Source organism: Mycteria americana, chromosome 25 (assembly GCF_035582795.1).
Source record: "Mycteria americana isolate JAX WOST 10 ecotype Jacksonville Zoo and Gardens chromosome 25, USCA_MyAme_1.0, whole genome shotgun sequence".
NCBI classification, from domain to species: domain Eukaryota; kingdom Metazoa; phylum Chordata; class Aves; order Ciconiiformes; family Ciconiidae; genus Mycteria; species Mycteria americana.
The window spans coordinates 136,676-164,621 of NC_134389.1; the positions used below are offsets into that span (position 1 = coordinate 136,676).

The following is a 27,946-nucleotide window of genomic DNA, read 5'->3' on the forward strand; positions in this document are numbered from 1 at the left end:
GCCGGCTCCAGTCCGGAGAGCAGCGCCGAGCCCGGTGCCGCCGCCTCCGCGCTGCGGCTCGGCTCGCCCCGGCCCCGCGGGCACCCGCCGTCACCACCATGCTGCCACTCGACCTCCTGCTGCTCCTCGCCTGCTTCGGCGCCGCCCGGGGAAACCTCTCCCGCGACGGTGAGTGGCGGTACCGGGGCCGGGCGAGCCCCCCCCCCCCCCCCCCATCACTCAGCCCCTCGCGGCGGGGCGCGCCCCTCCCTCCTGCGGCCGGGGGTGCCGGCCGCGCGCGGGCCCCGCGGGGAGGGGCGGGGCAGCGGGGGACCGGCCGCGCGCGAGCGACAGGTGTGGGCGACGGCGGCGCGCGGGGCCGGGCCGCGCCGTTATATGGGTCAGGCGCGACGGGGCCCGACAGGTGCCGCCCGCCCCGGCCCTCGGGGCCCGCCCGCGCCGCCGGCACCGGGCGGGTGCGGCTGCCGCGGCCCCGGGCGGCCGGCGGGTCTCAAGGTCATGGTGGCGCCGGTGCTGCCCGCCGTGTCCCCCCGTCGCCGCGTACCGCCCGGGGCGGGGCCGGGGCCGGGGCGGCGGAAGGTTCCAGACAGGCCCCGGCGGGCGGCGGCGGAGCCCGGCCCCTCCCGGCGGTGCCCGCGGCGAGGCGGGTGGAGTCGCGGGGGGGGGCCCGACGGGTGGAGACTCCCCGGTGGGGTATAGCCGCCCCCCCCCGGGAGGATGGCGGGGGCCGGTGGTGACCCCGGGGAGGAGGCAGACACCCCCGTGGGTGGGGGATGGACCCCCCGGGGGGACGGCGGTGACATCCCCGGGGTGGAGAGACCCTTCCCGGGGATGGGGCGGGTCCCCGGTTCCCCCCAGCAGAGCAGCAGCCCTCGGTAGGAGCTGCGCGGTCGGAGTCCCCCCTTCCCAGGGGCGGTGGGCTTGGAGACGGGCGACCGCTCCCCATCCCGCCGGGATCCCGCCGCTGCCGGGATGTCTAGTGGCATCCCAGTGCCTGGTCGATCCTCGGTGGCTGTACGTGGGGCCACGGGGCTTGGCTGGAGCATCAGCCCTTGAGACAAAGGGTGTTTACTCGCCGTACGCCACAGCGGCGGGCAGCGCGCTGCGGGGCGAGGCAGCTGGTAGTGAAGTGCTGCAAAGCAAATGTAATTTTGGTAAGGGCTCATCGATGGCAGCACCTTGTTTTCCATAACCGTTCAACTGCAGAGTCCCTGTTGGATTGCCAGCGCTTGCTGATTAGGGCCTGTAATTCCTTCCAGGCTGCTGGCAGCTGTGTTTGCCATGTCAGGAGTCGCTGGTTGTGATAAAATTGCTGCTGTGTGTGTTTGCATGGGGAGCAGGTCGTGGGGAGATGCAGCAGCCGTCTGGGGCCTGGCCTCTACCCCTGGTCTGCACGTTGTGTTTCGGGGGGTGTTGCGGAGGCTGGCAGCGGGAGAGGGTCCAGTCGCCATCCGAGTCCCTGCCTGTAGCTTATTGGAAGCAGGGAGGTAATTCTGGCATGAGTACATGGCCCTGGGATCAAGGGTCCTAAGGGCTGTTGTGGCGGAGGTACAGAAGGTAAGAGGTCTGAACCCAGCAGCCTCCTGCCCGCAGCTCAGGCTGCCTGTGCTGGAGCAAGGAGCAAGGCTCCCACCTGCCTTCCCCGTGGCCTGTCCCTTTGCTGGAGGAGGTCGCTGTCACAGGCAGAGCTGCTCTGGGGGCTGGTGTGGGTTCGTGGCTGCGTTCCCACCCACGAATCCCAGGATTTATTCTGGTTACGGCCACAGTCCTCCCACAGGAGCCTGGAAGAGTCACTTGGGTGTGGGTGATGCTCAGTCCCACAGCGCAGGGATGTCCTGGCATCCTGTGTGTGGTGATGCTCAGTGCGTGGGTCGGAGCTGGGCAGGAGGGGGTGGCTGAGCAGCCTGGCAAGTGCTCACATGAGGAGGGGTGGCCGTGACCTGAAGTTGTGTGTAGTCCTAGGGCAGGATACAGCCTGGATGATGACACTGCAAGATTTCTTCCAGGGCTGGCCTGCTGCTGTGGCCCAGCCCTGGCCATGAGCTGCCAAGCTCTCTGTTGTCCCACGCAGTGAGACAAACGGACCCCCAAAAAGCCTTTGGAAGCAGAGGAGATGGATGGCTGGAAGCTGCCTGAAAAGAAGCTGCTGGCATGTCTTTGTGGTTAGTGCCTTACCCTCATGCCCCTCAGCCATCAGCTCCCAGCGTGGCTCTCTGGCTAGGAAAGCCCTTCCACAGCACCCTTCCCAGGGCATGGATGGAGTAGTTGTCTCCTCTCCTTGAAGAAACGCTCCTCCAGGGCTCTGGATTTCAAAGCTACAACTGCGGCGGGGCCTGGCAGAGCCCCTTGAAACTGCCTGGGTGCTGGAAGTGCTGGTGCTTCATGCCGGGGCCGTGTTTGTGCACTTGGCTGGTGTTGTGCTGCTGTCGGCAGATTTCTGAGTGTTTGGGCTGGATGCGTGGTTGTCCTTGCTGCGAGGATTATTCCCCCCGCAGAGTTATTCCACTCTAGAGTTGTGTAACCCTTTTGTTTGAACAGTGCCCTACTGTTGTCCCATGGGAAGCCGCAACATGCCAAAACCAGACTTCTTGGGGCTGTTTTTCCCTGTGTTCGGTAGCAACCTCATCCTGCTGTGGCACCAGCATTGCGGGCTCTGAGCAACCCTCAATGTGCAGCACAAGGAGCACCACCATCCTGCGGCAGCAAGAGGGGAGGCTGGGCAGCTTCAGTGGCACAGCAGGGAGCTGAGCTCAGGTCTGCATCCAGTTACCTCCCACTGTGCCAGAGCTGCTCCGCTCATCGTGTGTGTTTCTTTTGCTGGGACAAGCCTCAACATTGAGGGTCTTGGAGCTGGGCCTGCCTGACCAGGTATAGATGCCATAGCAGGGGGGCCAGGGCTGCTCTGTCTCCTCCTCTAGGTGCTGAGGCTTGTGCCCATGCCTCTGCGTTGGCTGAGGAGAGCCTGGGGACCATCTTGAAATGTCTGAAGCCAGGCGACGTGAGCTCCCTGTCTGGCGTTTGCAGAGAGGCAGGTTCAGGAGACTGTCCCCTTCCTGGAAGGTGGCTTCATCTTTCTGAAGCTAGTGGACGTGTCTGTTTGGCCAGACCACGCAGAAGGAGCTTTCTCTGTCTTGAGGAAATGTCCTGTGCTTGCAGCTGGTGTCCTTTCTGTAAGAAGTCATCCACCCTGCCCTGCCTGTGTGGGAATGGTGTCTAGTGGTAGGAGCATAGGGCTGGGAGAGAGGTTTGGACTCCTATGGGGCTCTAACCATCTGTAGCTATAGAGGAGATGATGGCTGCAGGTCCTGTAGTCCTGCTCCCTCAGGAGATGCTTTGGGGAGATGTCAGCACTGGTCCTGAGCCAGATTGCAGGAGGCTGTGTGTGACTTCCAGCCTGTAGCATCAGCCCCAGGCCTGCGGCAGGGAGACCCTGGGGAGGGAGCCCTGGTGTGCAGAAGTGCGATGGTGGAAGCCCGGTAGCTGTCTGAAGCTAATGTAATCCTTTGCTTCTTATGGTAGTGCTTTTACCCAACTAATGTGTGCAAATGCCCTGTTCTCACATGTCATTAGGGCTCACCATATGCTACAAGTTTCCTTCTGTGGCAGCACAAGCCCTTGACACTAGAGTAGAGGAAGCAGTGACATCCCTGATGAGGTGGTGGTGTGCAGGCACGAGAAGAGGGAGTGCGACCTATCTGCATCACTCGATACCTGGATGGCCTGATTTTGGATTACTCTGATCAGCTGCCTGGGGGAAGCGAGCTGTTCTCACAGCAGTGATGCAGCTGGGATCAGCATGTCAGCCGGAGGAGAGCATCCCTCTGTGAGCAGCCAGGCGGAGGGAGCTGGACAGGGGGCACAAAAGCCACCACTCAGCTGTCTGGCACAACGTGTTAGGCTCAACAGGCAATGCTGGATTTTAAGACAATACACGGGATCAAGTGCTGCAGAGCTGCCCCGCCACATACACAGACGGTGAGGAGATGTGCTGGCGCTGCTGCTGTGGGACAGGCGTTTTGCCGCTGTCTGAATAATGCCTCAGGTTTTGGCGTAGTCTGCAATGCTGAGGCTGAGGTATTTGCTGGGAGTGTGGTGGCTTGGTCTGCTGCTGGAGGAGAAATCCCCAACAGACCGGGGTGTTGCTGCTGAAGCACAAGTTGAGCACCTCCCAAGTGTGGATACCTTTTCTTCTCTGGAAGGAAATGGAGGGAAGCACCCTACTTGCCCAGGATTCCCTGCTTGTGAGGACTCCTGCGTGCTAGACACTACCTCTTCTCCCTCTGCCTGACGTTCTCGCCTCACCAGGGCTGTTGGAATTGCCAGAGTAACTGGAGGCGTCTGCATCTGGGTAGTCACCCTGGTGCTGGCACGGCCAGGCACTTAGCCAGATGGAGGAATCTGCATTAAAGCTAACATTCTTGTTTGTTTTCACTAGGTTGGTTTAACCTAGTTTTACCCCAATCCAGGGTGTCACGTGACCATTCAGGTCCTTGCAGGAGAGGGAGCAGTGTGAGGGAGGAGGTGGTGCAGGATGTAACACATGTCCAAGGTGCCTTTGCTGGTGGTAGTGCCAAGTGTGGTGGTCTTGGAGCTTGGTGGGCTCTGCTTGTGTGCTGCTGGGCTTGTTCTCCTGGGTCCCGTGTGTTTGCTGCTGTGTTAGAGCCGTGGCAGAGCATGGTCTGCTTGTGCAGATGCCTTCTGGGAAGTGCTCTGCTCCCTGTGCTGGCATTTGGTGTGGTACCCCCAGTGCCCAGCCTTGTCTCCATCTGAACTGCTCTCCATGCTCCTTTTACAGCACAATGGCTTGGCGATGCAGGTCATCTGATGCTGTGTCTGCACAGATTGAATTGCCTCCTCATTGCTTGGCTCTTCAGTGACTCCATGAGACCTTGAAGGTGATGCCAGTGCTGTAACACCCACGTAGTCAGATGTATCTGATCCTCCTCCTCTGAATTACTGGGTCAGCTCAGCTTGAACCATCTGGTCCAGTTCTCTCCCCTCTGCTCTTTGCCGGGCACCTGCAGCCATGAAGTGATGCAGCAGCAGAGCCTTCATCATGCAGTGATGGTGAGGTGTAAGTGATCTCCCTGGTGCCCCAGCTCCTCTGTCTGCCTGTGAGGGCAGGTGGGGGATGAGGCTCTCCCTCATGCTCTGAAACAGCTCCTGCTTTCACCCAGGGCTGTTTCAGCCCCTCTGCCGTTGCAGCCAGCACTGGGCTGGGCTGTGCGGTTGCTGTGGCAGAGGGAGGGCCGTGCTGGTTGGGGGGAGAGGAGAGAAGCCAGGCAGGAGTTGGATGCAGTAATGCTGTGTGTTGTGTTTGGGCAGCCCTGATGCCAGAAGCACTAACCCAGATGAGGCTAGCTAAAATGAGCAGTCAATAACAGTGGAGGGAGGCGGAGAAGCCGAGAGGTTTGAGGGCTGGGCAGGAATGTGCTTAACCATTCCAGTCACCTGCCTGGCGTCACGCTCTGCCTCCGCTGTAATGCGGGCTGAGGGCACAGGGACTGGTGTGCGCACGGGCAGGCATCGGACGCTGCAGCTCCCACCGCTCGGGGATTGCGGAGGCTCCCCGGTGTCACAGGGACGTGCTGGAGGGCAGCAATACTTGCTGTGGAGCCAGACGGCAGCATCTTTCCAGGTGACCCTGGAGTTTGCCCGTGGCTGTGGAGCAGCAGAGCTGCAAGTTTCCCCTTGTTGCTGCAGGGTCCTGCTCAAGGGCACCTGCCCCTTCCTCAGGTGATGCTCCAGGCAGCGCTCCATCTACAGATGCTGTTCCTCGCCTTACAACACTTCAGATGGCATATTTACTGGCAAGCCCAATGTGGAGCATTAGTTTTCCCAGACCACTGCTTTTGCTGCTGCTTTCAGGCCATCGTTTCCAGGGAAAGCTAGTTCTGACACTTCTGGTCTGAGTGGTCAGCAGCACAGAGAGCAGCAGGCTTCCTAGGCCACCTGCTGTGCAGATGCTGCACAGGAGCAGGATTCAGTCTGGAGACAAGTGCAGGGCTGACTGTGCCAGAAGACTCTGCTTGTTGGGACGCCATTGCCCCATGCACCCTGGGGACCTGTTTTCCTTAGGTGGGATGTGTTTGGTATCTGTGCCAGCGCTGTGCCCAGGGCAGCAACTCCTCATGCTCCTTTCTGCTGCCATCAGGCTTGCACTCTGCTCTCCTCCCAGTCTGATGCGTGGCGGAAGCTGTGGGGAGATGGGCCCAGTGGTGCAGCATGCTGCCAACAGTGCTCCTGCCTTGGCTGTGTGCTGCAGGGCTCTGCCCTTAGCTTGTCTTCAAACACCTTCAACCCAAGCAGATGAATGCAGTAACAGGTTGGCATTGTGGCACTTTCCTGGGGGGCTCTGTTTTGCCTCTCCATGTCTCACCAGCTTTGGTTTCTGGCTTTTTTTTGTCTCACTGTGATGCTGGGGACTTCGTGTCCAAAAGGGACAGACCATGCAACAGCAGAGATGACCTGGTAGGCTGCAGCCAAAGCTGAGAGCACTTCGTTCTCCCTGAGCATCCATTGGGATGTCAGGACTCCCTGCTGCAGCTGGGCACAACAGAGCATCCACCACAGTCACCTGAAGGACCGGCGGGATTGAACCTGTATTTTAATCTTTTGAAATTGCTCTTCCCTCCTGTCTTTCTGGGAAGTCAGGAGGAGGCGTTAGTGTGTGGTGCCCGTTGGCAGGCATGCTGTCCCCTAGGAGGGGAGCAGAGCTGCCAGGGTTTCCCCATTTCTTATTTCTGTTATAAATATCCTCTTACACAAGCTTGTGTGTTTAATCCTCGGACAGCTGGGAGTGACAGTTTCTCATGCCAGCTTGGGCAGAGCTCTGCTGCAAGTGTTTAGATGCCTGCAAAGCAACAAGCAATGTAACAGGGCATCCGAAGCAACCATTTCTGAGACACCTCGCTGGGCAAGCGGGAGATCCTTAAAACAGAACTGTCAAAGCAAAGAGCTTGTTCCCTTGGCAACAGTCATGTTGGAGATTGGCCTTAGGGTAGGAGCTAAAAAACATGCTCAAAAAAGTAGTTAGCAGCTGTTTGCTGTCAAACTGGAGGAGGGCCCTGGGAGAGGGGTCACCCTGCCTGGCTCTGCTTGCTGCTGCCCTGTGCCGGAAGGAGGCCTGAGATGGGAGGGTCTGGGTGAGCTTGCTGCTCGTTTGCAAGGGAATTAGTCCCCTTTTGGAGGGTCACAGGAAAGCTCTGACACTGGGGATGGCCATCACGGTGCTTGGATGATTTGCGGTGGCCCAGAACGGGGCTTTTCCCCTGATCTCTGTCCTGCCTCCTCCAAGGACTTGTCTGTACTTGGCAGGCTTGCGTGCAGTGTGTGCCTGAGCTGGGGTCTTGGCTCTCCCCAGGCAGGCTGCAGCTTTGGGCTTTGGCCAGTGACTTGTGGGTCAGGGTGGCAACAGATCTGCTCAGCCATGGGATTACCAGTGGCCTCGGAAGGAGGAGATCACTATGCCCGGCGCCGGGATTCCCTGACGATGCTGGTGCCTTTTGCTGAGCTAATTGGCCACCAGACCAGCGTGAATGTGCAAACACGACTGAGCAGAGGTGCCAGCAGCAGCCTGTGTTTGTGTGGCTGCCAAAGCTGCAGGCAGGAGCTGCTGCTGCCATCAGAGGGGTTCCCCAGCTCCCTCGTCCCCCGACCAGCCTGCTCCTGTCCCAGCTCTCTGTGGGGGCTTGTCTGGCCCTGGGGCAACTGGAAGAGCAGTTGATGTCTGGGGGGAACCAGGCTGTGTGTTTTTAATAGGGTTGAAAGCAGAGTCCTGCTGATCCCAGAGGAGAGGCTGCTTCCCAGCTCTGCTCTGATGCATGGCAGTGGAGGAATGTGTGTGGCGAGAACATACCGAAAGCACTCAGGAGGGGCTCTGTCAGCTTGCTCTAAAAGCAGCCAGCCAGGGCTGGAGAAGGAGAGCATCCTGTGATCTGAGAGCTTCGGCAGTGCTTGCAACCAGCCTCTCTTCAGCTGCCTCTCTTTCTTGACTGCTGATTGATTGCTAATTGCTGGCCGTGTTTCAGTTGCTTGACTTTGGTCAGGTGTCACAGGCAGCTGTCAGCTTTCACCATACCCTTGGTCAGGGTCTGTCAGGGAGGTGACCGCATCCCCACACCCTGGGAGAAGGATGCAGCTCTGCAATTTGCTGGCAGTGCTTGGGGCTGAATGTCAGGGTGCCTTGGACCAGGACCCTGTTGCTCTTGCCTGCAGAGGGCTCGGGGCTGCTGGAGAGCATCAGTGGGGTTCTGGAGGCTGTGACCAAAGCCTCTAGTGTGGTCTTGGGAGAACCCCAGCAAAGACCCAGGGTTCAGAGCAGGCTGTGACAAGGAGCTGGGTCTTCTTGCTTTGCCCCTTCCCAGAGAATGCTCATGTACACATCTGCTTTCAGAGAAATGATACAGAACTTGGTGTTTAGTGTGGGGAGTCAGGGTTTTTCATGTGGACCACACTTCAAGGCATGAAGACCCTGCACTCAGCTGACCGCTTCACTTGCAAGGAGCAAGCTCCCATCACATTGGGAGCTTGGGCAGCAGGTCCCCTTGTCGCTCCCCCCATTAACCTCTGGATCTCACACTCTGCAACAGCCAAGCCCTCTGCTCAGGCAGCTTGTGATGTGGAGTCAACTGTTGAAGAATGACATGTCACAGTATCCCTGTCCATAAGAGATCTGGAGTTCGGAGCAGACTCTTGGGGGTTCTGTTTTCTACTTCTAGTGAGCATTTGTGTTAATGTGACAGTCCTTTGTCACCCCGATATCAAATCCCTTGCTTTGTGGGGAGGATGGGTCAGAGGCTGGCTGTTGTGGGCTGCAGGTACAAGGGTGGGAGCTGGCGGAGGGGCCAGAGGGAGGTTTTGGCACCAGAGGGTGCAAGTCCCTGGGTGCGAGGCCTGTCAGCCTGACCTCGCTGCCGGGGAAGCTGATGGAGCAGATCATCCTGAGTGCTATCACACAGCATGTAGAGGATAACCAAGGGATCAAGCCCAGCCAGCATGGGTTCAGGAAAGGCAGGTCCTGCCTGACCAACCTGATCTCCTTCTACGACAAGGTGACCCGCCTAGTGGATGAGGGAAAGGCTGTGGATGTTGTCTATCTGGACTTCAGTAAAGCCTTTGACACGGTTTCTCACAGCATTCTCCTGGAGAAACTGGCTGCTCATGGCTTGGACGGGTGTACTCTTCGCTGGGTAAAGAACTGGCTGGATGGCTGGGCCCAAAGAGCGGTGGTGGATGGAGTTTACTCCAGTTGGCGGCCAGTCACAAGCGGTGTTCCCCAGGGCTCTGTGGTGGGGCCAGTTCTGTTTAGTATCTTTATCAATGATCTGGATGAGGGGATCGAGTGCACCCTCAGTAAGTTTGCAGATGACACCAAGTTGTGCGGGAGTGTTGATCTGCTTGAGGGGAGGAAGGCTCTGCAGAGGGATCTGGACAGGCTGGATCGATGGGCCGAGGTCAATTGTATGAGGTTTAACAAGGCCAAGTGCTGGGTCCTGCACTTGGGCCACAGCAACCCCATGCAACGCTACAGGCTTGGGGAAGAGTGGCTGGAAAGCTGCCAGGCAGAAAAGGACCTGGGTGTGTTGGTTGACAGCCGCCTGAATATGAGCCAGCAGCGTGCCCAGGTGGCCAAGAAAGCCAATGGCATCCTGGCTTGTATCAGAAATAGCGTGGCCAGCAGGACTAGGGCAGTGATCGTACCCCTGTACTCGGCACTGGTGAGGCCGCACCTAGAATGCTGTGTTCAGTTTTGGGCCCCACGCTACAAGGGAGACACTGAGGGGCTGGAGCGTGTCCAGAGAAGGGCAACGAAGCTGGGGAAGGGTCTGGAGCACAAGTCTGATGGGAAGCGGCTGAGGGACCTGGGGTTGTTCAGCCTGGAGAAAAGGAGGCTGAGGGGAGACCTCATCGCTCTCTCCAACTGCCTGAAAGGAGGTTGTAGAGAGGTGGGGGTCGGTCTCTTCTCCCAGGTAACAAGTGATAGGACGAGAGGAAATGGCCTCAAGTTGCGCCAGGGGAGGTTTAGACTGGATATTAGGAAATTTTACTTCACTGAAAGGGTTATCAAGCGTTGGAACAGGCTGCCCAGGGAAGTGGTTGAGTCGCCATCCCTGGAGGTATTTAAAAGATGTTTGGTTGAGGTGCTTAGGGACATGGTGTAGTGGTGGTCTTGGTAGTGTTAGGTTAACGGTTGGACTCGATGATCTTAAAGGTCTTTTCCAACCTATACAATTCTGTGATTCTATGAAATGGGGATCCTGGATGGATTTGTCCCTGTGAGGATGAGGAAAACCTGGGAAACTTCCTGAAGTGCCTGGGTGCCACAGCCTCTGTGGCCTTGCTGTGCCGGGGAGAATTGCCTGCCCAGCCTGAGGGTGGGATACCCCTGCTCACCAGGAGAGCAGCTGGGTGATGGCACACAGGCATGTCCCCGCTTCTAGTCCTCTCCTAGATCAGCTTGGCTTTTTGCATCCCTCCCACCACCACCTTTTGATCTGAGCCTGCTTCAGCCTGCAGCCTGGCCCTCCATCTGCTCCCTTCACCTCCTGCTGCCCATATCCTCCTCTGCCTTGCTCTTGCTTGTCTGGCACAGAGCCGTCCCATCTTGCTAGCAGCCTCTTGGTGACAGCACTTGGTAAAGCCTTGCAGCCACGAGAGATGTCCAAATGCTGTGGGACTGACTGGAAAAGGAGCCGGCCCTGGAGGTGTTGCAGGAGGGCCCCTTGCCCTGCAGCTCCCAGAGGGACACGTCCTCTGTCTGAGGGCTGGAGCGTGCTGGCGAGGCTGGCTTTCACAGGCAGGCATGCAGGGAAGAGGAGCACGGGGTGGCATTGAGCAGATGCACTGAATCAAGAGCAGGTTTCCCCCTCTAACAAAATCTGGAGCAAATCGGCTGCCGGTGAGGAGGAGCCTGGAAGTTGGGCTCTGGGTATCCCAGACTGTGGATTCACACACTGCTGAAATCAGCTTGCAAGCAAGCTTGCACAGCAGATGTCTGAGCCCGCTTGGCCGGGTTCACAATCCGCCGAGTTCAAAACTGCCACCTTGGCCAGGCTGCTCTGGTGACACCATGCAGGAAGGATGCCTGTGGCTGGAAATGGAGCTTTGCAGTTCATGGCTGCTGAGTGAATTATTAGAATACAGTCCTCGGAGAGGGGAACTAACCTTAGAAAATGTCTGTGTCTACAGAGATAAATTGGATCTTTATGATGACAAAACTAGACTAAATAGAAAAGAATGAGGAAAATGGCAAGTGGTGTTTTTTGGGCCACAGTTGCAGACCAGAGGTGTTTGAGGGATTCGAGCAGTGGTTGTTTTCCTCTGGGGCTGCTTCTGCTCCAACAGAAATGCTTTTGCAGCCTGGAGGCAGGCTCAGATGGACATGGTGCGGACATACCCGGCAGAGGCTGGGAGCGGGTCCTGCTGGCTCCAGCTCCTGCCTGTCTTGACCGTGGTAGCCGCTTGAAGTGCCTCCAGTTTTTGGCACGCCTCAGCGAACGTTCTGCCCTGCCGAGGTTGGTGTGGGCTGCAGGGCATCCTCCAGATGCCCTGTGAGGGCTGTCGGGCTGCAGTGCTCTTCCCAGGCATCGCTTGCTGCTTCCCTGAGGATGCTCCAGGTGAAACTGCTCCTGGAAGGCAGAAGGCATGCCATGGCGTTTTGTTGCAAAAGCCCCCAGAGATGCAGTGCTGCAGAGGATTTGTGTGTCTGCATGAGAGTGTCCTGGGGCTCGAAGCAGCAGAGCTGCAGACCTTTTTGAGAAGGGCCTGTGCTGGAAGGAGACATATGTGCCGGCGGGTCCTGCTGCTGGGCTCAGGGAGCCGGGAGAGATGTGTACATTGTTTTTCCCCTCATAATGCAGCCCCCCTGCAAAAGTGCACAGGTTTAATTAATGAAATATTGATTTTTGTAGGGTGTGGTGCTTCTCTAATTTCAATGTGCCCACTGGGATCTGAAACAAACAAGGGCAGCAGCTCCTGGCCAAAAACAGGGGACCTGGTGAAGCCTTTGCTGTGGTGTTTTGTGGGGTGCCCGAGGTTGCTCTGCCTGTCCCCATGTCTGAGGCAGTAACTGAGCCTTCAGTGTCCCTGCCTGCAGTGGGTTGGGCCTCTTCCAGGAGGGTCCTGTGGAGGGAGAGCTGGGTCCTCTGCCTGCCAGGGCACCTCACTGCTGGCTTGCCATCTGCAAAACAACTTTTCACCCTGTTGCAGGATGATGTCAGGGGCCTGAAGTGGCCAGCGAGGCTTGGGTGGCCCCTGGGAGCTGGGAGGTGTAGATCTGAGGGATCTGCTTCCCCCTCCTGGAGAGGAGAGCCATGAGCATGGGAGGGTTGGTGGCCATGCAGGCAGCAGGGGTCCTGGGCTGGCTGTACCTGCCTGAGCCCAGCATGGTGTAGGGAAGGCTGGAGTCAAACACTGCATGCTTCTCCTGCCTCACCCCATCCCTGCAGAGTAATGCTGGCATCCCTGGGGCTGTGCATTTGCCTCCTTTGCCCTGATATGAGAGCAGAAGCTGTCCTCCGGTGCAGCCTGGGGCCAAGCCCTGCCAGTGTGCTAGGGCTGAGGCTGCGCAGCCCCTCAGACCATGGTGGCGGGGCGGCCCCAAGGGCTGCTTTGGCCATCGCGCAGTGTCCCAGAGGGAGGGTGAGGGGACTGTGCCAGCCTGGGCTGTCAGGTGGCAGCAGCTCCGTGCTGGCAGCAGTCACTGGCACGGTGAGGGCGGATACTTCCCTGAGTGGCCGGCACCTGTCCCTGGGCTTGCAGGGGCTGTTTTAACCAGCGTGCCAAGAAGACCTGAAAGCTTTCGCTGCAGCCAGCTTTCCAGAGCAATCGGGCTCTGCTCCCCCTGATGCCTCCGAGCCCCTGGGATGCTGCCCAGGGCCCCCCGGCGGCCTGAGACCCCTGTGTGATGGGTGCCTACTTTCTCATAGCAGCATCCCTCGTGATGCTGTTGAATGGCTGTTGCGGTGTGAGCAGGGTGGCCTAAGCTGCCCTTCACCTTCCTTGGGAACCCCCAGGATCTGACCAGAAGGAAGCACTGGGCTGTGCCGGGGCTGGAGCTGCTGGTTTTGGGAGCAGTCACGGTGCATGAGGCATCTTCCTTCTCAGTGTGCCGCTGTCCCCAGCCATGGGCTGGCAGCTTTGCCCCTGGTGCCCCCCTGCGTGCCCTGCCAGAGGGGGTCTTGCCTGTGAGGGTGGCAGCGAGGCTGTGGAGGGATGGGGACCCTGCAGGCCGTGCTTTGTTCCTCATGGGCCGTGGCAGGAGTGGGAGGGGGTGAAGCTCCCCATGGTGGGACTTGGTGCTCCTGGGGTCCTGCTGCACTCTCCTCTCCTGGCCCCACAGCAGCTCCCACGGTGGCTCTGCCCCTATTCTGTCAAGGGCCAGCAGGTTACAGCCGCGGTGGTTTTTAATTAAATCAAGCCGCACTGGCGCAGCGGCCCAGCCGTGCCCATCTGTTCCTCCAAGCTGTCGGGTGCGTGGCGCGGAGGCGAGCCGAGTATCTAGGTTGTGCCGGAGGGTGCCGTGCAGCGGGCTGGAGGGGCTCTGCCACAGGGGCCGGTGCAGGGCTGTGTCCCCCACCCCACATGAGCCGTGGGCAGGAGAGCTGGATGCGGCTCTGCAGCTCTGGCAGAAGCATGGTCTCTGGGGGGTTGGAGACCCATCTTGGTGGTCCTGGCTGTACAGCTGTGAGCCAGGGAGGGTGAAGGGAGGTCATCAACAAGGCCCAGCTGGAGCTTTGTTGGGTCTCTTCGGTGCCCTGTGTGTCACCCAGCCTGGGGGTGCGGGTGGCATTGCCTGGCCCCTGCCCCGGGGGAAACAGACCTTGCTCTGTTTAATGTCTCCCTACACTAATACCTTAATGAGGCCAGTGCTGTGGCAGGTGATGGTAACTGTGTTAATTAAGAGATTGGGTCTGTTCTGTGTGGGTTTTAGACCCTGTCCTCAATTGCATCCCAGTTGGAGTGATGTGAGTTTGGACAACAGTGGCTTGCAACAGCCTAATCCTCTAATTATGGTAGTAGCAGCACAAAGGCATCGTTAACCAAGTTAAAACAAGCTAACAGACAGATCTCCCCAGTCAGGAGGAGCGGATGGAGAGCTGTGGCCTCCATCCCTGGCTGAGCTGCAGACCCCAATATGTGACGTGGCAGAGACGTGTCCACCACAGCAGAGGGAGCAGTCCCGCTCACCCAGTGCTGTCCCCAGCATCGGGGGTCCCGGTGGTCCTGGCCGGAGCTCCCACTGTGCCCAGGCCTTGAGCAAGCTGGAGACACATTGGGGAAGAGCCTGGGTTGTGATCAGCACCTGGGAACATGCTGTGGAGCGAGGCTCGGGTGCTCTGGCCGGCTGGTGTGTGGGGAAGGCTTGATCACCACCTGTAAATGTCTGCAGGGAAAGGAGATGTGAACCAGAGGCTCTTCAGCTGACAGGGCAGGAGTGTAGTGGTGGCCGAGGGCTGGCCGTCAAACTCAGGCAGGTGGAGAGGAACAAAACTTCAATAGCAAGCATGGAACATTAGCATTAGTGATGGGGAGTTTCCTGGGGCTTGAGAGAGTCTTCACCCTGGGAATATTTTGAATCTGAATTTGGTGCATCTCTGGTAATCGTGGCTGCTGGGAGTGGGCAGGGAGGGATTCATGCGCTTTCCAGCCCAAGCTTTCCTGGAGTTTAACACGAGCCAAGCGGTCCCTGGGAAGCCTGGCAGCCTTGTCCTCCTGTCCTCCTCCAAAAACTCTTCGCTCCTTCCTGCTCCTTGCAGTAGCTTTGGGGAATTTGCAATGTGAGCAAAGGAAAATATTTCCCTTCACCATTCTGAGTGGAAAATTGGGAAATTCAGCCACAGCTGCTTCCACCCCTCGCCTTCCAATAACTGGAGCTTCTCCCAGGCAGTGAATATCACGCAGGAAAACAAGCCCGTGAAATCAGGACTGTGCTGCAGGCTGTGTGGGCGCACAGGCAGGATCACCCAAGGCTTTTGGGGGTCCTGAGGCTGAGTCCCTGCCTAAACATAAGTAACTTGGGCCAAGATAGAAGACAACACTTTGTGAAGCCCTGTGTCCAGCACACGAGCGAAGTGCAAATAGCAGCATCCGTGCTCCTCCCTCTTGTCCACGTGGCTGCCTGTGGACCCAGCTGGGTGAGGAGGGTGTGCAGCCCCCAGGCTGGGAGAGCCAGGGTCCCCCTTCTCCCTGTGCAGCTCAGCTGACTGGCACATCAGCTTTTCCAAAATAGCTGTCCTTGGGGGCAGGTGGGGGGGTTGTCTGATCCTGTTGCTGCTGTTCTCTGCCCTTGGGATGCTTGGCAGTGTGGAGCCCTCCAAGGAGCCTGAAGGAAGCAAAGGACAATGTCTTAGCTGAGGAAATGCAGTCTGGGAAGGGATATGCACAGCCCGGGAGCAGCATGAGCAAGAGAAAATCCCCTTAAGGAATGACATGGAGAGTGGACCACTGACTGCACCCCACAGGCCACACTCAATGGACTTCCACTGGTTTGCTGGAGGCAGGGGTGGAGATGGCTGGTGGAGCATCCCACTGTGTGGGATGGCACAGAGGCACCACGGGGTGAGCCCTGGCTTGCTAGCACTGCCAGGGCAGTGGAGCAGAGCTTGCTGCCTCCCCAGCCACCTTCAGCCGGTGCCTGTGCTAGTGCCAGGCTCTCCTGCTGCCTCCTGGCGTACCCCTGCTCCTGCCTGGATCCGCTCACGCCTGGCAAGCACCAGCTGCCTGTACCTTCCAGCAGCCCCAGGGGCCATGCTCGGAGCCAGGCCTGACACCGATGGCTCTGTGCAAGTTGGCATGGAGCTACCACCTGGGGACAGCAGGGTCCCAGGAGCCGCTGTCCCAGCAGGTGCCGCAGGTTGGGCGGCAGGATGGATCCTGCCCACTGGTCCTTGTTTCTGCAGCTGTAGTGGGGCCATTCCCTGCTGGGGGATGGGATCGCAGTGGGAGACCTGGGCTGACGCAGGCCCATGAGTAGGTCCCTGTTGTCCCCAGGGTGCACAGGATGGCTCTGGTCCAAGCACGCTGCCTGTGCGATAGAAACCCCTTGTCCCTGAAGAGGGACACACACCCACGAGCACACGTGTGTGCACACATCCATGCTCAAGGGGCTGTACACATGCTCCCAAATAGACACACATGCACACTGGCATACTCGCACTGATGGTCTCCCTGGATCCAGCCAGACCTCTGGTAACACCTGCTCCTCTTCCCCATGCCCCTCCATGCTGCCACCCAGAGCAGCTGAGCCAGGGTGACCCAGTCCCCCTACCGCAGTCTGTGTAGCCCAGCCATCCAGGGCTTGGGGTCAGCTGGAAAAACGTTTGTCCCAAGCAAGCTGTATTTGGCCCAGCACTGGACCTGTACTTGTCCTGGGGGTTTTGGGGATGCTACTGTGTTTCTCCCTCCCTTCCCTTGGTTGCTCAGTGATCCTCGTGCACACCTGGGGAGAGGCGATGCCCAGGGCCTCCACTAATCTCTCCTGTCTGCATCCAGAGAGCCAGCCCACGACATCAGATGAGACCGTGGTGGCCGGTGGTACAGTGGTGCTCAAGTGCCAGGTGGAGGATCCCGATGACTCCTCACTGCAGTGGTCCAACCCTGCCCAGCAGACCCTCTACTTTGGGGAGAAACGAGGTACGTGCACAGGAACTGGGGATGGGAGAGGCTGCCTCAGGGAGAGGAGCCAGCTCCAGGACTGGAGTGATGGTGGGGCAGAGGGAAAGTGGACCAGGGCAGATAGCGCCCCAGAGGGTGATGTTCCCTCCTGCTCCCCACCTACAGTGATGCCAGTAGGCAAAATATGAGCTAGCAGATGAGTGTGGTGGTACTGAAACTGTCTGTCACCCTGTTGTCCTCTTTCTCCCAGCCCTGCGAGATAACAGGATCCAGCTGGAGAGGTCTACACCCAACGAGCTGACCATCAGCATCAGTGACGTGGTGCTGTCGGACGAGGGGGAATACACCTGCTCCATCTTCACCATGCCCGTGCGGACTGCAAAGGCCCTGGTCACCGTGCTGGGTAAGCCACTGGTGGCAGCCCCCTCCCCTGCTCCCAGTCTCCTGCCTGCTACTGCCCTGCCTGCAAGATGCTGTCTAGACAGCCGTTCATCTCTGCTACTCCCGTATCCCTACCTGTTAACTCATCCTTGCTGTGTTTATTGACGTGTCTCTGCATGTGCATCCATCTCTGGGTGGCAGCACACGTACAGCTAATAGGCTGTTGTATTTCTTGCCTCCTCTTCTACCAGGAATCCCCCAGAAACCCCAAATCTTTGGCCATGAGCAGCCCATCGATGAGGAGAAGATAGCCCGGCTGACCTGCCGGTCATCTGGCAGCAAGCCTGCAGCCCAGCTCCGGTGGAAGAAGGGCAACAAGGAGCTGAAGGGTGGGTGCCCAAGCAGTGGGGCTCTGCCCTGAGGGACTGGGGTGGCTGGGGAACTCCATGGAGACAGGTGGGGCACCAGGGGTTGCAGATGTGCCTGGTGCTGGACCACACTGGCATGCTATGCTACTGCCAACAAAGGGATGGGGACAGGGTCTCCCCTGCTCAGCACGCATGTCAGCCTCATGCCTCTGCTGGGGTACTGTGTCCATCAGTTCTAACAGTCCCCTGTCCCCACAGACGAGGGCACCGAGGTGGTGGAGGACCCCAACGGAAAGACCTTCACCGTGAGCAGTCGGGTGGAGTTCCGTGTCACCAAGGAGGACAATGAAGCCGAGGTGACCTGCACTGTGGACCATGAGTCCCTACAGAACTCCGAGAGGTCGACCACGCAGAAGCTGCAGGTCCACTGTATGTGGCGCGTGGGGATGACGGGACGGGGCCACATGGGGAAGGGGACAGGGCTGTGGAAGGGTGGGAGAGATGGAGGAGGCCTCAGCATCACCACAGTTCAGCAGACATCACACATATGGCCCTCCATTTACACGTACGTACAGCAATCACACATACATGATACAGGCTCATCAACCTGCATGCACAGCGGTCCTGTCACACATAGGGGTACTGCACGGTGACACTTCCCCTGCACATGCATGCCCTTGGTTTCCCCTGTCTGTCCCCATCGCCCTGAGACTTGTCTGTGCTACCCCCTGCTACCTGACTGCACCACCTCCCGTGTCCTGCCTGTCCCCATTCCCCTTGTCTTGCATGTCCCCTGTGATGACAGGGTGAAGGATGTGGGAGCTGCACTGTGCACTCCCAGAGTGCCGACCTCCACTCCAGTGCACCCTACCACCCATGGGTACACTCACACTGCACACGCAGAGCTGGGACAGGGTGCGGGGGCAGGGTTTTGGGGTGCTGGTAGGCCCCTGCGTAGTGTGGGGCAGGGACAGGCAGTCACCCAGCTGTGCCTCTCCTCCTTTTTCAGACAAGCCAACAGCGAAGATCGAGCCACATCCTCAGTACCCACGGGAAGGCGAGAAGCTCCAGCTGCAGTGCGACGGGCAGGGCAATCCCATGTAAGGCCCTCCCTCGCCTTCCTCCTGCTCAGCCCCACCAGGCTCTAGCCAACTTGTCCTCCCGCTGCCAGGCTCCCAAAACCACCACTTAGCCCTCCCCAGAGCTCGGGCAGGGCATCACAGATGTGGGCTCAGGGCCGGGCACTGGCCTTGCATCGATGCCAGGTAGGGCCAGGTGCCCCACAGAGAACAGGCAAAGCCCCTGTCCTCTCCCTGAAGCAGCAGACCCATCCAGGCTCATCTCTAAACGGCATATTTTCCTCCTGCTTAAATACTCCTACACCTTCGTTGTCCCCTCCACTGCCCGGCGAGGGACTCCGCTCTGCCCCAGCCCGCCCAGGGTGCTGGGGAGGGCGGCAGTGCCTCACTGCCATCCCACTCCACAGCCCCCAGGAGTTCCTGTGGGAGAAGGAGGGCAGTGACGCGCCCCTGCAGCTGAGCTCCGACAGTGTCCTCATCTTCCCCTTCCTCAACAAGAGCGACAGCGGCACCTACGTCTGCACGGCCACCAGCTCCATGGGCAGCGTTGTGGCCAAGTACAACCTCGACGTCAGCGGTAAGCAGGGCCACAGGGCACCCGGCATCACCTGGCTTCTCCTGGCAGCTGCTGGTTGGCGCAGCCACCTCCATCCTGGCTGCATCTCCCTGTGAAGGGGTGCACGGATCCAGAGAGCGCTGTGGTGGGAGGGAGGGCTTTGTGGCACAGGGTGGGTGCATGCATGCAGCTGGGTCCTGGTGCGCTCGCTGGCAGAGCGCTGCATCCCCAGCTCCTCCAGCCACATCCAGCCCCCCTGTCCTTCCCCGCACTGCAGGGCTGCTGCCTGGGGCCGAGAAAGGCAGAGAGCAGTTTGGGGGGCTTGGGGCAGGGACACGGCACAGGCCCAGGCTGAGCTCAGTCCATGTTGCCTCCAATGGTGAGTGGGAGAGGGTGCAATGTGGGGGCTGCAAGGGCTGCAGGCAGGACTCTGCTGAAGTCTCTGGGACAGGAGGAAAGCCCAGTGCTCCTGAGCCTGTCTCGGGCAGGAAGCCTCTGCATGTCGCTGCCATGAGCCAAAGAGGATTGCCAGATGGCGCCGACCCCTCCAAACCACGAGGTGCCCTGGCAGCCCTGTCCCAAGCTTCTGGAGACGGGCCGCATGGCTTGCCCTGAGCCACTGGAGCCGCAGGCTTGCATTGCATTTCACGTCCCCAGGGTGTATCACCACTCGACACCCGTCCTCGTGCGGGAAGAGGCAGCACCCGCTGCCTCCCCGCACAGTGTTATCCCCTTGCCGCCTCCCCCTGCCCCAGCTGTGCTCTGCTGCCATGTTTGCTGTCGTTGTGCCCTGCTATGTCCAAGCACCATGTGTCACATGTGGAGCAGAGCCGTGTGCTGCATGGGGCTGCAAGCACTTCTCCGGCCTGTCCCCGGCTGGTGGTGGTGCTGCCCTGGCTCTTGTGCTCAGCACCCAGGCCCTTGCCTGGCAGCTTTCCCATGTTGGTAGGAACCTGTTTCCCAGCAGTTTTGGCCTTGGATTTGGGGTTATCCTCCTCTTCTGCCAAATCTCTTGCCATCTCTCTCCTTTCTACCAGCCTTGGACTTTCCATCTTCCAGCACTCCTACATGCTCCAGCTCTTCCCTTTCCTGTCCCCTTTCCCTCCCCTCCTGTTGTAGGCACTGTTGGCATCCTTCCCCTCCAGCGTGGCTGTGGGTAGAGGGAGCGTGTGGCAGCAATGGCACCTCGGGCACCCTGTCCCCCTGAGTCCCTCTGCCTGCCCAGGATCATCCCCTAAATGCCCAACCCTGTGCAGTCATTCCTTCATCACCCCTTGTGTGTCACCTGTCCCCCTGGGTGTGGGGTCTGCACAGGGAGCTGGTTCCTGAGCCCAGCTGTGAGCACACAGCAGCACCCAGAGCCCTCCGCATTCATTCAGGAGCACAGCAGCCCCCAGGGTGCTCAGCACCCATCTACATAGTGGCATCCGGGGTGCTTGACACCATCCACGAGCACACAGCACCCAGAACACCGGTGTCCCTCACCTGCTTGGTGTCACAGCCCCCGGCAGAGGAGCTCCACATCTAGGCTTGGTTCCCCTTGTCAAATCACCCCTGCTGCAATGGCGACCTTGCTTGGCAGTAAGGGAGAGTGGGGATGGAGCGGTCCCTGAGGGTGTGCTTAGGAAAGTGTAGGTGGCACCTCGCAGTGGGTGACACTTTCCAGCCACCACAGTCCCAGGGCTCCCAGGCAGGAGGGTCCCAGTGGGGTCCCTCACAGAGGAAGGGGTAACCAGGGGTGCTGGCAGGGTAGGAGATGGGGGAAGAAGTTCACAGCAGTGTGTCCTAGAGGACGGTGGCAGGAGAAGAGGAGGGGGTCATGGAAGGAGCCGCTGAGAAGAATGGGTCCTATCAGGCGGAGGGGAGCTGGGGTCCCCTCCGATGGGCTCTCTTATGCCTCACTGGCACCTCCCGGGGTTGATTTGTGTCCCTGTGTTTTTGTCGTCCTCCCCAGATCTTTCCCAGCTCCCCACCCCACACGTTCACTCCACTCCAGCCCCTCCGCCAGGCCCTTCCCAGCCCATCTCTCATGCTTCCATGGCCACCGCTTCATCCTTCACTCCAGCTCCCATCCAAGGTACCGTAAGCTCCTTTTCTCTCTCTCTACGGACCCACTGCTCCCCAGCCTGGCAGGAGAAGCTCCATAGGAGGATGGTGGCCCAGCCCTGGGCCAGGGGCACCCTTGCCATGTCCCAGGTGCCCAGCCAGGCTCCAGTCCCTGTGAAGCTGTTTGTTGACGCGTGTGGACTCTGCAGCCACCGTCTCGGCACTTAGGGGTGGTGGTATGCAACAGAAAGAGCCGAGGCCCCAGAGCCTGGGCTGCATAATGGTCCTTCCAGCTCTTCCTGGAAGGCTGTGGCAGCAGCTGCCTGTGAGCTGCAACCTGTGCCTTGTGTCCATGTGAGATGTCGTCCCTCTGTCCTGTTGCCTCCCCTGTTGTCTTTCCCACCCCGTCCTGTCCCAACGCCGCCTCTGAATGTTTCTGTCCCCCATGAGCTGATGGGGCACAATGAGAGTGGAGCGGAAGGAGGATTTGTCCCTGTGTACCAGGGCTAGTGCAGGATCCCAGCGCAGACTGCGCTACAAGATGCCGCTGACTTGGGACTGGCCTTGGGGTCCCACTGGCCTTGGGGTGTCGTCTCCTCCTGGGGTGCAGTGTGTGGCCATGCCAGCCTGCACATCACCTTCCTGCTAGCACGGTGCGGGGGAAGAGTGAGCCAAGCCTGGCTCCCCCATCTGCTCAGCCTCCCCTTTTGGGCAAAAATCCCACCATGAAGGATGTGGCGGTGGGATCGTGGCTGTACCTGAAGGCAGAGGTATCATGGGCTGCACAAAGTATGGTGCTGGTGCTGCTTGCTGGGGCACATTGCAGGCAGCCGGGCACAGGGATGAGTTTGCCCATCGCAGCTCTTCTCAGCTGCCTCTCGCCCAGGCAGGGTTCCCAGAGCAGTTGTCGGGCCTCCTCTCGGCTCACTCCCCACCAGAGCCGGCACTGATGGCCATTGCTTTCCCCTCCTCGCTTCCCCCGCTGCCTTCCCTTCTCTTGCTCCCACCTCAACAGCTCTCGTCTGCAGCAGGATTGAGCTGATGGCACTAAGCCGAGCAGGATTGGGCCCTCCAAGGTGCCCACCTGCAGCCCTGGGCTGTCCATGGGATGAGCAGCAGCCTCTGCCATGCAGCAGGGTCCGCAGCGTCTCCTTCTCTCTGTTTTCTTTCTCTTTGCCATCTGGGCAGATGCTAGTCCGGTGCCCTCGACTTCCAGCACGTACCATGCAGTGATCGGCGGGGTGGTTGCTGTCATTGTCTTCCTTCTGCTCAGTCTTCTCATCGTGTTGGGACACTACCTGATCAGGCACAAAGGTACGGGGCGGGGGAGCTGCATGGGGGGACACAGAGCCAAGACCCCCATGCTGTGTCAGAGCAGGCAGCACAGGGCATGCTCCCCGCTCAACGGGTCTCTGGGAGCAGGGCTATGTCCCTGAAGTGAGCGGGCAGCATGGGGCAGGGGTGAAGGGAGGCAGCTCCCTGTCCTGCAGACGTGGCCCATGTCCGGAGAAACCCAGCGCAGCCAACGGAGCCCTCCTGGGTTTAGGGGCTGCTGCCTGTGCCTGTGCTGGCACTGACCCTAGTGTGGAGATGTCCCAGTAAGTCCTTGGAGCAGGGCAGCACCAAGTGGACGCAGCTCCTGCCTCATTTCTCCATCTCTCCTTCATGGCTTGGTACCCACTGCCCTGGGACTGTCCGTACCACTGTCCCCATCTGTGCCTGACCCCACCTCCTTCCTCTCCCTGCCCTCCTCGCCATCCCTCGAGCCCTCTGCCTTCCTCTTCCTCCTTCCCCTCCACCATTTCCATCTCCCCATCCCTGGACTTTTCATCCGCCCGGCAGGTATGTGCATAAGACACGGGGAGACGGTCACATCCAGACATCGGCAAAACCCAGCAGAGGTGATGTGTGAGTAAGAGCCCCCCACCCCTGCCCTCCGAGCCCAGCAGAGCTGCTGCCTCTGCCCCACGCCACGCTGGCTCTGGGGGCAGCCAGGAGCTGGAGGCTCCTTGCAGATGGCAGTTTTGCAGAGACACCCTCCAGTTTTCTGAGGGGGAACAGGGACAGGGATGCAGGGAGGGGCAGACAGTGGGGAGGGCAGGAGATGTGCCTGGAAATGCAGGCAAGGGCTGCTGCCTGCAAAGAGGGGGAGGCAGTTTTATCCTCTGGCTAGAGACAACTGTGAAAGCCTTGAGCAGCCTAGGTGAGGCTTGGTTCCCAGGCAGGGCTTGTCCCAGGGAAACAGGTGACTTTTCCATTTCAGGCCAAGCCCAAAGGACTTTCCTCTCACCTCCGCTTTCCAGCCAGCCCTCGGGCTCTGCCACTGGGGCCCCTCCAGGCAGCCCGGCCTCCCCCTGCTTGCGTGGGAGCAGGGTGCCGGCAGGGCCCCCCCGTGACGCTGACCCGCTCTCCCCACCCAGGTACCTATCTGACCCACGAGGCCAAGGGGTCGGATGATGCCCCAGACGCTGACACGGCCATCATCAATGCAGAGGGCGGCCAAGCTGGCGGCGACGACAAGAAGGAGTATTTCATCTAGGGGCATTGGAGAGAGTGAGAAATGGAGCCAACAAGACCCCGATGGAAACGGAAACCAGACCACAAACCCCACTCAACCCAACAGATTTTCTCTCGCGCCCGGCACGGACAGAGGGATGGCAGGACAGAGAGCAGAGAGCGACCGGCCTGAGACATGATGCTTCTTCTTGAACTTGTACAAAACGTTATTACTACGAACAGCGAAAGCCCTGGCCCCGTTTGCTTGCTTGCACCTCCATCCCCACGACCGGCGCTCGCGCAAAACACAGACCAACCAGTGAGTGAGCGACTTTCCTTCTTCCTTTGGACCTTTGCTTTGGTTTCGTGGCTGCTCTTTGCTTTGGGCCCTTGGTTGGGATGTTGGGCTGGGGTCGATGTAGCTCTTTCCTTTGTTTCCCTCCATTTTGGTTTCTTTGACATCCAAGGATAAAATCAGCTCCAGGCTCTGGTGCAAGCTTGGGGCAGCTGGACGGCCCCTCTGTCACGAACACTTGCCCTGTGCCTCCCACTGAGAGCCGGGACCCACGTTCCCATTGCTCTCCCCAGCCTCGACTGCTGCGTGATGGCCCCAGCCCCAGCTGGGACAGGGAGCACGGCCAGCGGGACAGGAGCAGGACGCCGATGGGCAGCATCTCTGCCTCTGAGGTCTTGGCACACGGCTGGGGTCAAACGGGGAGGGACCCCAGGCCCCTGCCCTGATTTTATCCTTGGTGGTTCTTGTTGAACAGTGTCCATTCGGGAGGAGAGCTGTCCTCGTGTGGTAGATGTGTGAAGGGGAGTGAGCTTCCAGGGTGGGAACTGCTGAGGCCCCCAGAGAGACTGGGAGCTGCTGGACACTGCAGCTCCCCGGTCCCACCCCAGTGGGAGGGGGGAGGGCAGAGGTTTGGGGGCAAATCCAGAGAAAAAGCCCCAACTTTACAAATTCTCAAATTGGAAATGTCAATTTAAACCATCTATTGAGATGTTCAGTGCAGGAGGCCACCTGTGCTGGGAGCACCGGGCAGAGCCGGAAGAGCTGGTGGGCCTGCGGCCATCGCCACTTCCCTCTTCACTTGGCTGGCTCTGGGGCCCCCGGAGCCTCTGGAAAGGTAGTTTAGACTCTGAGGGTGGCTTCAACCAGAGCTGACACAGCTGGTGGCACCACAGGAGCTGAGCTGAGCTGGAGATGACCTGCTCCCTGGCGCAGGCAGCCCAGGGCAGCATGATGCCTGGGATTCCTCTGGCCGAGGAGATGTGCAGAAGAGCTCCACCGGGGTCTGCTTCTTGGAGCTGTCTGTCCTCCTTCCCTCCCTGGGCCCTTCCCAGGGCAGGTGTGAGCTTGGAAAAGGCTGTTTCCCTCTCGGCTCCAAGGGCTGCAGACAACAGCGGCTGAAATGCCTGGGTTTAGTGTCTAGGTAGTTTGGGGGCCTCCAAGGAGGCTTGGGGGAGCTTGTCCTACCCCCTACCTGTTTCACTGTCTCTTCCAAGACAAAAACAAGCAGCTTTTCCAGCCTCTCCAGCATGTCCCCAGGGTCCGCTTGGCCCACCCCAACCACACACCCACAGGGTGGGGCTGCAGGGGGCTATGCACTCCAGCATCTGCGGGACACCACACACCCCCCGGGGAGCCAGGCCCCATCCCTCACCCTTGGGATGAGGTTTTCCACCTTCCCAGGATCCCAGCATCTATTGGTCTGGACACAAGGGGTTTGCAGGAGCTGCCCTTCAGCTGGGCACCCTCTTGATTTCGGGTTGTCTGGAAGAGGAAAGCCCTTTGGGAAGGAGCCAAAGCCTTCGGTGATGTGCGTAACCTCACTTTGGAGGCAGAGGAAGAGCTTGCGTCCTCCGCCGTGGAGTACCAAGTGCCCGTGAGGCAGGTGGTGTTGCTCCCATCCAGACCCTGTGAGCACGTGGCACAAGGAGGATGCCCACGGGGAAGCCATCGCAGAGCAAGTGGGGCTGGAAGGGGGCTGGGGACAAGCAGACGAGGAAGAAGAGGCATGGCTCGGTGGCAGGTACAGGGTGTGAATGAGTGATGCGTTTGTGGCACGTGCACTGATGTGACTAGGTTCACCGTGGCTAAATCGTGTGTCAGGAGCACACAGGCAGCAGGGTGTTAGCACCTCGAGAAGAAGTGCACGAAGCCTTCGTGGTACATGGCAAAGAAAACCTGTTTTCTCCATGTTGTTCGTCCCTTCCCATCTCTTTGGAGGAGGATGTTGGCCTGGAGTCCCAATGGTAGCTCTGAGCTTGTTTTGAGGGATGCAACTGTTGCTGGAGATAAAGCTTCAGATGTCGATGCTGTTAACTACTCCACTGCACACTGAGCGTGTATGAATGTGCGACCTGACACTTCGCTGAAGATCTTTAACATCCACTATCGAGTAGATGTGGAGATATTCAGTGCCGGCCGGCACTGAACTCTCAATTTCCTTCAAATGAAAATGCAAGGACGTGTTTTGAAGTACAATTTAATCTCATTGTAGGTCTACGTGCTGTAGATGGTTACAAAGAAAGCCCCAACACTGGGGTGTGGGAGGGAAGGGGGTTAACTGGTCCCTAGGGAAAGGGAAGTGGGAGCTGAGGTCAGACGGGGAGGTTTGTGCTCCTTCGAGGCCAGTTTCTCTCCAGCGCTGCCGCTTCAAGCATGGTGCCGGTGGTCAACGCCTTGCCCTGGTGAGAGAAGTCAGGATTTGGCCTTTTTGAGATGCTGCATGGTATGGGACCTGGCAGGATGCAGCATGGGGAGAACCAGGCATGGGCAGGGCATCGGGGTGGGACCTGCTGCCTGCAGCAGACATCAGCAAAGGATGGGCTGGGTCTCGCCCCAGGTGGGCCCATTGTCCTGCCAGGACGAGAGGCAGAACTACAGCCCCAGGCATCACAGGTCCTGGGAGTGGTGGGAGCATGAACATGAGGCTGCATCTGCACGCAGGAGCCAAAGGGCTTCGGTAGATGCAAGGGAGCAGTAGACCCACTGCCACGAAGGTGGGGGAGAGCCTGTGTGAGGGGTGACAGATACACCAGGTCAGACGTGTGAAGAGGGAGATACTGTGGGATGAGCACAAGGGGTGATGGGGACACAGCCGTGAGGCTGCAATGGGGCACATCACGGTGTGGGAGGGTGCAGCAACGGTGCACCCACCGTGCTGCCGGTGGAAGGTATGATGGGACACGCCATGTCGTGAGCGTGATGGAGAAACCACTTTGTGAGTTTGAGGCCCTGATGAATAGACCATGTCATGGGTGTGAGGTGTGGTGGGAAATGCCATTTTGGGAGCCCAGCGGCATGGGGTAGGGTACACTGTGTGTTGAGTCTTTTGGGGTGATGAATACACCGTGTCACAGGTGTGCATAGGAACAGGTACACAGCCATGAGTGGGGGCATGATGAGTGTCAGTTGTGAGCTGCACCACACCATGAGTGTGTAAGGGTGATGTGGGGGGGGTGGTGGGGTACACCCTGCGTTGGGTCTGGGGTACATCCTCTTGTACATGTGCGCAACGCTGTGGTACACTGAGTCAGGGCTGTCAAGGAGGGGTAGGTACACCATAAGTACAAGAGGTGATGTGGGTCATGTGAAGGGGTGAGAAGCTACACCTTGATGCTAGCATGGGGGTGACACCACACCCCATCAGCAGCGCAGCAGCAGGGTACATGGTGGCACTGATGTGGCTGATGGTGGATGCGCTGCATCATCGAGGGAAGAAGTGAGGGGGCAGGCGGTGCTGCTGGGGCGGTGACATGAGGGACACAGGGGAGAGGGGACACCGAGCTCCTGTCCCTCCCTGCTGGCACCCAGCAAAGCCGGCTGGTGTCATTGCGTGGCTGGGAGAGCCCAGGGCACCAGCCACCTCCTTGGGCCTCGGTGGCCCATTTGGGAGCTGGGGGCTCCTTGTTGGCTATGTGGGCAGGGGACCTCCAGCCCCATATCCAACCTGTGCCACCAAGGTCACCTGTGCTGGGCCCGGGGCATCCAAACCAGGACGTGGCCAGGGCCAGCACTGGGGGAGCAAAGAGGATTCGGGACCCTGTGGCCCTCATTTGCAGCCAGGCCTGTTCAGTCCTACTCACCGGCCCTGGCGAGGCTCTGTCTGCTTCCCGGCCGGCACTGAACTCTCAATAGACACAAAAGCCATATTTGTAGGGAGCTCTGGAGACGCCGTGGGGCGGCAGCGGGGCAGGGCAGAGGACGGTCTGTGTTGTTGTGCTGTGTTCTTGTATGTACATAAAAGGGAGACAACGAACGTCGATGTGACTTTATAACCTTTCTAATATCCTGTGCTAATCTCGGAAAATAATCCTATAAATATATCTGGATTACACACGTTACCTGCCTGCGTGTCTCTGCTTCTGCCTGTGCGTGCCGGACACTGCCGGGG

The 27,946-nt window shown here is 59.2% G+C and overlaps 1 protein-coding gene across 5 annotated transcripts; it reads left to right on the forward strand.

Moving 5' to 3' along the window:
* CADM3 (cell adhesion molecule 3) lies at window positions 1-25,947 on the forward strand. 5 transcript variants are annotated; one of them, XM_075524883.1, is made up of 11 exons: window positions 1-168; window positions 16,495-16,635; window positions 16,868-17,020; window positions 17,250-17,387; window positions 17,625-17,795; window positions 18,376-18,466; window positions 18,853-19,022; window positions 20,956-21,078; window positions 22,236-22,361; window positions 22,890-22,955; window positions 23,468-25,947. In XM_075524883.1, exons 1-11 carry the CDS (start codon window positions 99-101, stop codon window positions 23,584-23,586), a joined length of 1,368 nt encoding a protein of 455 aa, XP_075380998.1. In that variant the 5' UTR covers window positions 1-98; the 3' UTR covers window positions 23,587-25,947. The 5 variants fall into 5 exon arrangements, with proteins under 5 accessions (XP_075380998.1, XP_075381000.1, XP_075380999.1 ...); XM_075524885.1 differs by having other exon boundaries at window positions 22,890-22,948; XM_075524884.1 differs by lacking the exon at window positions 22,890-22,955.
* Window positions 25,948-27,946: the final 1,999 nt, after the last annotated feature.

Coding starts and splice junctions, on each gene's coding strand:
- CADM3 (XM_075524883.1), top strand. CDS start 99: ATGCTGCCACTCGACCTCCTGCTGCTCCTCGCCTGCTTCGGCGCCGCC. Junction 17,021..17,249: donor GGCCCTGGTCACCGTGCTGG/GTAAGCCACTGG, acceptor CTCTTCTACCAG/GAATCCCCCAGAAACCCCAA. Junction 22,956..23,467: donor AAACCCAGCAGAGGTGATGT/GTGAGTAAGAGC, acceptor CTCCCCACCCAG/GTACCTATCTGACCCACGAG.